The sequence below is a fragment of the Chrysochloris asiatica genome, unplaced genomic scaffold, assembly GCF_000296735.1.
Source record: "Chrysochloris asiatica unplaced genomic scaffold, ChrAsi1.0 scaffold00042, whole genome shotgun sequence".
Lineage (NCBI taxonomy): Eukaryota > Metazoa > Chordata > Mammalia > Afrosoricida > Chrysochloridae > Chrysochloris > Chrysochloris asiatica.
The window spans coordinates 761756-770756 of record NW_006408560.1 but is presented as its reverse complement, the minus strand read 5'-3'; the positions used below and the strand labels follow the sequence as shown (position 1 = coordinate 770756).

Below are 9001 nucleotides of genomic sequence, written 5' to 3'. Positions count from 1 at the left end.
GAACCGACTCCACGGCACATAACCACCACCACCACCACACATGTACATATATGAAAACAACATGCATGAAGATGGCTCTAAGCCCATAGTTGTCAAGTTGATTCTGACTCATAGTGAACATACTGGACAAAGTAGAACCGACCTGACAAGGTTTACAAAGCTATAATCTATACAGAAGCAGACTGCTCTCTCATTCTCCGTAGGAGCAGCTGGGGGGTTCTAATTGTCAACCTTTTGCTTAGCAGCCGATTATTTAACAACTAGCTACTAGGGCTCCTGACAAGATGACTGTTGTTGTCAAGTGCTGTCAAGTTGGTTCTGACTTATAGCGACCCTGTATGGGGTTTCCAAAGAGTAGGTGGTGGCTTTGAACTGCCAACCTTGTGATTCAAAATCCAATGCTAATCCTACAGTGCTACACCACCACCATAGCTAGAGGTCTAAAAACATTGCTAAGTGAAAAACTCAGGTGTTGCATGATACATAAATACATAATATTTATTAATTTAAAGAGCATTTAAAATAAATATTCTCAATACATATACTTTATAAAAAATGAAAATGGGATGTGAGACAGAGGAATAAACTCAAGGATAAGGATAAAAGTAGATTTCAAGTTTATCTGTATTTTTTTTTTCTTGTATTTATTAAAATTTTATAGGAAATGTGGCAAAGTATCAACAAGTATAAATTTTGACTGATGGATACATAAGTGGTTAAATTATGTTTCATGCTTTTCTGAATGTTTTGACTTTCTCAACAGAGAAAGAGTAGTTAGAGCAAAGCAGTTCACTAAATTAAGTAAAGAGATTTCTTCTAAAATGAGGACAGTAGGCCACACTAACCCTGTGAGAGTCTCAGCGTTTGGTCTCTATTTCCATTTGTGTTGTTTCCATGGGGAGTTCAGCCACAAAATGAACAGGCTGACCCCTAGTTCCCAGCCTGCAGCTACATCCCACCAGATTTACTAACCTTACATTTGCTTGTAGCTGAAGGTCTTCAGACTGTCACCAGGCAGGTGAAGTGCATGAAGATAGAGAACTCACACTATGCCACTGTTATCACCAACTGTGAGGACAGTAGTTGCTGTGCCACGTTTGGGGACGGAACATCTATTATCGCAAAGCCACAGGGAACATACCAGGTAAGTGTAGGAGAAAAACAGGTAACACCAGTAAGTGTCCATTCTTCTAAGAAAGCCAACTTCTCTGCAATGGAGACTGCTCTTTCTCCCTTTCTTTACCTGATTTAAAAATATGGTTTTCCTGTAAATCTCTTTTTTTACATATTGTCTTAGTTATCTAGTGCTGCTATAACAGAAATACCACAAGTGAATGGTTTTAACAAACAGAAATTGATTCGCTCACAGTTCAGGAATCTAGAAGTCCGAATTCAGAGAGCTGGCTCATGGGGAAGACTTTCTCTTTGTTGGCTCTGGGGAAAGATTCTTGTCTCCTTTCAGCATCTGTAGGCCCAGCATTCCCTGGAAAGCTCCATGTGTCTTGGCATCAACCTTCCCCAGGATCTAGGAGTTTCGCAGCACAGGGCCAAAGGATGCACTCCACTTCCAGCTCTTCTTTCATGGTGGTATTAGGTCCCTTTGATCTCTGCTCACTTCTCTCTCCTTTTATCTCTTGTAAGTAAACAGTATTGCAGGCCACACCCCACTTAAACTCCCCTTTCAGTGGATCAATGCTGTCATCGGATTAAGGGTGTTGCATCCCTCTCTTAATCCTTTTACTGGTTTATCACATCAGATCACGTGATGGAGGGTCATCACATAACTGCCACATTTGTATCATTGCCTAATTATCAAACCACTGAGAATCATGACCCAGCCAAACTGATGCATATTTTAAGGGGACACAATTCAATCCATGACATATAGTGAGTCTCTCTTTCTACAAGTCATTTAAGGAAATCATTGCCCTGCTTGTTTTATAAACACTTGGTAAGGTTGAATCAAAGTTATAAACCAAGGATCCCATGTGTGCTAGTCAGACTAGCTTCATTTCCTGCCACTTCTCTTCTTACTCACCAATCCACCAGTCCATTCCCATGCTACCAAATTCTCTCAGAATAGATGGAAAGGTGGCAGGGAGAATAATCTGTGTGGTTCTAGGAAAACTGGAGCAAAGCTTTGTCCTTGGAAGGAGAGAGAAGAGCACTATTAACGCCTCTTTCTACCACCCTGTACTTGTCTATTAAACACAATCACAAAACTTCTCTATTAAACCCAATGAAAACATTTATGCACAGATGTTTATAGCGGCATTATTTATAATATCAAACCTGTGAAAACAACCCAACTATCCACAAACTCATTAATGAGTATATAATGGAATATAATTCAGTCATAGCAAAAGACATGAAGTATTGATACATAATACAACTGGAATGAATGAATCATGAAAACATTACACTAAGTAAATGAACCCAGACACAAAAGACCCCATATTATAGGATTTCACTTATCTGAAATGCACAGAATAGGCAGATCCATCAAGACAGAAAGTAGATAGGTGGTTGCCAGGGGCTAGGCGAGTGAGGGGAATGGAAAGTGATAGCTAATGGTAAAGGGTGTATTTTTTTGGATGGCGAAATTTTTCTGAAGTTAGATAGTGGTGATGGTTATACACATTGTTAATGTACTATAAACTATGGGCTTGTACACTTTAAAAGGGTGAGTTTATAATAATGTGGATCTTATAACAATTTTAAGGATGACTACTTAAAATGGTGTCAGAGGAATGAAGATAAGACAAAAGCTTCTGTCTGAGAGCATTTGTCCTCTCGATTTTCACCCTCTTGGAGATGCTTCTTGCCCAAGACCATAAAGAAACCAAATATTTTTAATAGATCCAAGTGTCTTTACCTCAGTCAAAATATATGAAATATCTGAACTAAGAACAGGATAGTTACTTAGGAGAGATATTCAAGAGAGTAGGTAAAATGTAAAGACACAAGAGAAAGTATACCTTAATCATTCAGTTTGGCTCCCATCAAGTAGTCCTCCCCAAAACACACATCCTTTCCTGGGTATTGCTTTCTTCTTGGAAGCACTAAATCTGTGGCTAACATCTAGGGATGATCTTCCTAAAATGATTTTCCAACCCTCTAAATTGTTCCTTGGAGGCCAGGGTGGCCAAACTTCGCCTCTCACACTTTGGACATATTGTCAGGAGGGACTAGTCTCTGGAAAAGCATATAATGAGAAAAAGAGGAAGACCCCAGCGAGAGGGACTGGCAAAGTGGCAGCATCAATGGGCTCAAGCGTGGCAACAATTGTGAGGTTGGCCCACGACCGAGCAGTGTTTCATTCTGTTGTGCATAGGGTCACTATGAGTCAGTACCAACTCAATGGCACCCAACAACAATAACAACAAATTGACTAAGAAAAAAGACTTTTGGTGATCTTTTTCTGTTACCCTTCCAGGTGTTACCTCCAAACACTGGCTGTCTTCATATTGATAGAGATTGTTCAGCTATATATTGCCATGAAACAAGTAGTGATATGTATTATCCTTTCCAAAAGCGTGAGCAGCTGAGAGCCAGCAGGTACATCATGAAGCACACATCAAAGGTTATCTGTGAGGTTATGGATCCCGAAGGGAACACTTTCCAGGTAAAGTGAGTTTTTAGAATGAAGAGAGAGCTAGTGGCTTTGCTTTTGAGATATTTCATACTAGACAGCATTCATAAGGCTTTACACTTTACTTGCCTTGTCATTTGTCACCTGGTTACTGCTGATACATTGGACAAACCATAATTAATGTTAGCTTCTTTTCTTTGACTTTCAAGTGTACTTCATGGGGAGGAGGGGGCAAGCCCATGGGGTGGTAGAAATGTTTCAGCCAAATAAATCAACAGAACAGAATGGAAGAAAGATTAGAATAAAAATAATGCCTACAGAAAAGAACAATACAAGCATGGTCTGTACCTAGGCTAAAGTGAAAAGAGATAGATACATGGGACAGTAGACAAGGTTGTTTGACCATCAGAGTTCCTAGTGCCAAATATCAACTAGTGATGATCCAGGTTGAGTTAGAATTGGAGAGGTAGAAAACCTGAAGAGGTGTTCGGTTACTCTATGCTAGAGTTTTGTCTTCTGCTCTGTCCTTCTGTATCATGACTATCCTTCTACCTCCAGGCCGGCCACCAATCTGTTTCTGGTGAGTTGATTTAGATGCCTCAGGTATGTCAGAGTAGAACTAGACTTTGTAGGGTTTTCAATGGCTTCTTTTCCAGCAGGTCTTCAAACTTTTCTTGTGAAGTACCTCTGGGTAGGCATGAATTTTCAACCTTTCGATTAGCAGCTGAGCATGTTAACCCGTTGCACCACCCAGGGACTCTTGTTCTAGGCCAGGTATTGGCAAACCATAGCTTTGAGGGGCAGTTATTTTTTTATATCGTTTGTGTAAAATAGTTGAAAAACATTGGAAAAAAGCATATGACATGACATAAAAATGATATTAAATTCAAACGTCAGACTAGACAGACTAGGAAGAAAGAAAGATAGACTACTTCTCAATATTTGTTGTTGTTGTTATTGTTAAGTGTTGTTGAGTCGGTTCTGACCCATAGTGATCCTGTTTAGGGTTTCCAAGGAATGACTGGTGAGCTTGAACTGCTGACCTCTGATTCAAACCAACTTTGCAGGCCACCACATTAACCCACAGTGGCAACTGGAAACCTAATGAATAGCAGTGAAATACTGTCAGATAACCATAGAATATTGATTATAGATATTGATATTGATGATGAGGAACACCAGAATACTATCAGATATACTGCTGGAGGATGAGCCCTTTGGGTTGGAAGGCACTCAAAATAGTAACTGGGAAAGAGCTAACTCCTCAAAGTAGAGTTGACCATGATGATGCAAATGGAGTAAAGCTTTCAGGACTTTCATTTGCTGATGGTACACAACTCAAAATGAGGAGAAACAGCTGTAAACATCCATTAATAATTGGAATTTGGAATGTCCAAAGTATGAATCTAGAAAACTTGGAAGTTATCAAAAATGAAATGGAACATAGCATGCAGCTAGGCTGCTAACAAGTTATAATTTGCAATGCCTTTGAAGTAGAAATTTAAAACCCAAATCCTCTATGTTGTAATGTCTGGGTTGTGCGATGTAAGAATTCTCCCATGTTTTGCTCTTCCTTTGAGCTATCTATTCCTCCAGCGTTCTTTAGCCAGAACCACTTGAGACCCATGGCAAATGTGGACAGCTCTGATGGCCAGAATATTTGTTCTCCTTTTGGTACTAAATCTGTTTTCATATGTCTTCCATCCAAGAGTCCAAATTCTGCCCTTGGAATAACAGAGTGTAAACCTTTTCCATGTGATTGTCTTTTAACTAATGTAATACATGATACAAATTATTAAGCACTCAACTGATAGCCTAAAGGTTAGCAATTTCAATCCATTCATAGGTATCTCTAAAGTCAAATCTAGCGATTTGCTTCCAAAAGGTCATAGTCATAACACCTGCTACGCGCACATGGATCAGTCACCATGAATTGTAATTGACTCCATGGCAACTGACAACAACAATCATATGAGCAAGGGCAGTAAGTAGAATTTTTGCCTTCTAACGCAGGAGACCCAGGTTCTATTCCCAATCACTGCCTCTCATGTGCAGCTACCACATAGTGTTACTGTAATAGTGAACAGATTTCATCGGAGCTTCTAGACTAATAGCAATTAGGAAAAAAGCCCTGGCAATCCACTTCCAGAAGTCAACCAAAAAAAACTATGGATCACAGTGGTTCGATCCCATTTTGCATGGGGTCACCATGATTTGTAAACCTCCTGGATGACAGCTAATAACAGCAGCATATGAATGTCCTCCCCTCTATGTTTAAATTCCAGTTCCTTCAAGTAATCTCAGAAAATATGGTTGGGTGTCCCCGCACCCTTTGAATCACCTTATTCTGATTATGAATATATTATAGCTTGTTTTCAAATTCTGGGTGTGGATTGTAAGTAGAGATGTGCAACTACATTTTAACTTGTACTAAAACAATCTATGGAGTTCGGGTGTGGTACTGCAGGATAATGCGCTGGATTGCAAGGTCAGTTTGAGCCACAAGGTTAGCGGTTCAAACCCACCAGCCACTCCTCCGAAATCTTATACAGGGTCTCTGTGAGTCAGAACCAACTCAACAGCACTTAACAACAACAACAATGCAATCTATATGTGATGGAAAATGCCTATACGTAAACATTCCTGATTTTCTGTGTGTAACAGAAGCTCATCTGCATTGTCAAGGACCAGCAGTTATGCAAATGTTATGACTTTTCTTCTTCTTTGGCTGTTTATATGCTTTGCCCCTTAGGTCATGTCTGATGGTAGAGCATCAACTATGTTACCTGAACAAAAATTTGAAGAGGATATAAGTTTAAATACTGAGGGCTATGAAAGTTTATCATCTATTCACCTCCAGAAGAATCATCTACAAATCTATGGTGAACATGTCCCCAGGTAAATAGTAAGAAGAAGAATTTTTTTTTCCACTCCTGAGTTAAAAAAGTATTTTATCAGAATAATTCAAGCGATTAGGTTCTTATTTCTTCCAATAGGTTTTTTGTTATCTATGCTGATGGATCAGGAGTGGAACTTCTTCGAGACAGTGACATAGAAGAGTATCTGTCATTGGCATATGGAGAATCCATGACTGTAGTTCTCCAAGAACCTGTACAGGAACAGCCAGGTAGAGAAGCCATAATAAAAAAAAAAAAAATTAAAAAACCCACTCTCATCAAGTCAATTTGAACTCATAGCAACCCTGTGTAGGGCTTCTGAGACCATAAACCTTTACAGAAACAAAAAGCCTTATCTTTTCTCCCATGGAGTGGCTGGTGGGTTTGAACTGCTGACCTGTGGTTAGCAGTCCAGTGTTTATTCTACAATACCACCAGGGCTCCTTAAAGAAGCCATCCTGCCTGGAATTCATTGTACCCCCTTCACCAATCATCTCTACTTTTCCCTCTTTGTTCCCTTTTCTATTTCACTCTCCTACCAGGCCATGCTGACCTATTTATGTAGTTGCTTGAATTTACAATTATATCAAGTGTTATTTTGATATGACTATGAGCATTAACCTGTAGAAACTATTTGTGTATGAATGCCTCTCCTAATTGTGAGCAGACTTGTGTCTGTGTTTTGGCATATATCTAAATGCCTACTTATGTGTTCTTTTTACCTTAGTAGGGAAAAAAAGCCTAACAAAAACAAAGTGATATATTTCATTGGCACTTTAGAAGTATTGCCTTGATGGCATTTAATATAATAGGAAAGTACATGCGATGTGTAAGTTAGAATGCCAATTCGAAATATATAAATTCTATTTTACTTAGGCACTTTATATTGCTTTAAATCTATTTCAACAAAATGAGTAAAGATGGAGGTTATAGAGATATAATGCATAACATCAGAACAATTAATATATGTAACAATGTGTGTATTTCAACATAGATGTAAACCTACATGTGATCTGTATACAAGCACAATGTGATGTGTCTAGGTTTATGTGTGTGCTTGTTTTAATCTTTTCTCTGTTCAATCATCTGTATCTTGTGTGCATTCATGACTGTGTCTGCATCTCTGGAGACTTAAATCTTGTAGCATCTCAATGTGCATGTGCACTATACTATACCTCATTCTTCATCTGTGAATCCAGTTCTGGCTGGCTAGCCAGGACATGTATGTACTGTGTGAGGATGAGAATTCATTTGCAATTGGTTTGTTAAACAGTCATTTAACTAACACCCACTTGGCAACTCACCATGTAAAAACACTGACTGAGTGTTAGGGATGCAGTGGAGAACTAAGACAGGCATGCTCTCGTGAACCTTCCAATTTAAACAGCTCTTAATTAGTCACACAAATAATGTAGGGTTATAAATTGGGATAAAGTTTATGAAGGAAAGGAACATGGTTCTAGGAGAGTATTTAACAGAGGAACCCCATGAGTTCTAGAAGGCATCTCTTGAGTCAGGAGCTAGTAGATGAGTAAGGATTAGTTAAGGCAGGAGGGAGAATTTTCATTGAAGAGGGAATGCATATGATGAAGCATAAAGCTTTCATAGAAAAGAAAAAAGGGGGTGCACAGAGGCACAGAGGGGAGAATGGTGCAAGTTGAATCTAGGGCAGAAAATGTTAAGGATTTCTTTTTTCTCCTGTGCAGTTGGAAACCAAAGAAGAGTTTTAATAATGGACTAGCATAATCAGTCATACCGGTTTCTGGGGCAGGCACATTCACAGAGTAAATATAAATAGAAAAGCTAATAGTTGCTGTAATCCTAACAGGATTTCTTAAGACAGATGATATTGTCTTGGTCTAACGTATAGTCAGCAGATGGACTCAAGAAATATTTGGTGATCCCTCAGAAGGTTAGAAATAGAAATACCTATGATCCAGCAATTCCTGTACTTGGTATTTCCCCACAAGAAATACAAGCCATAACACGAGAAGATATGCACACCAATGTTCATAGCAGCACTATTTACAATAGCAAAAAGATGGAGACAGCCAAAGTCCCCATCAACTGAAGAATGGATAAACAAATTGTGGTACATACACACAATGGAGTATTACGCTACCTTGAAGAATAACAAGGAAGCTGCAAGCCATTGTATAACATGGATGAACCTTGAGGACATTATGCTGAGTGAAATTAGTCAGTCACAAAAGGAGAAATACTGTATAGGACCACTACTGTAAAAGACTAAGAAAAAGAACCCATACTAAAGGCAGGGGCAAGGGATTCTTTGCTGGTTGCTGGGATGTGGGGGTGGGGTGAAGGGAGGGAGGGGAAGGTGGAACACAGTGTAGGGAATAGACACAGGATAGTTTGGGTGCTGGGGAGGGGGGCAGTATACAGGATATACACTATACAGGAATAGACACAGGATAGTTTGGGAAGGAGGAGGGGAATGGAAGAACAAAGTGAATTGGAGAACAATTAAGCAGGTTGCACAGGCTAAGTGGGA

The 9001-nt window shown here is 39.3% G+C and overlaps 1 protein-coding gene across 1 annotated transcript in view; it reads left to right on the top strand.

Moving 5' to 3' along the window:
• The window catches only part of SPAG17 (sperm associated antigen 17), a 324904-nt gene that overhangs the window by 275193 nt on the left and 40710 nt on the right, over nucleotides 1–9001 (top strand). Inside the window, 4 exon segments of the mRNA XM_006861302.1 lie at nucleotides 990–1144; nucleotides 3437–3625; nucleotides 6345–6490; nucleotides 6589–6719. Of these exon segments, the coding sequence (XP_006861364.1) occupies nucleotides 990–1144; nucleotides 3437–3625; nucleotides 6345–6490; nucleotides 6589–6719 (621 nt within the window).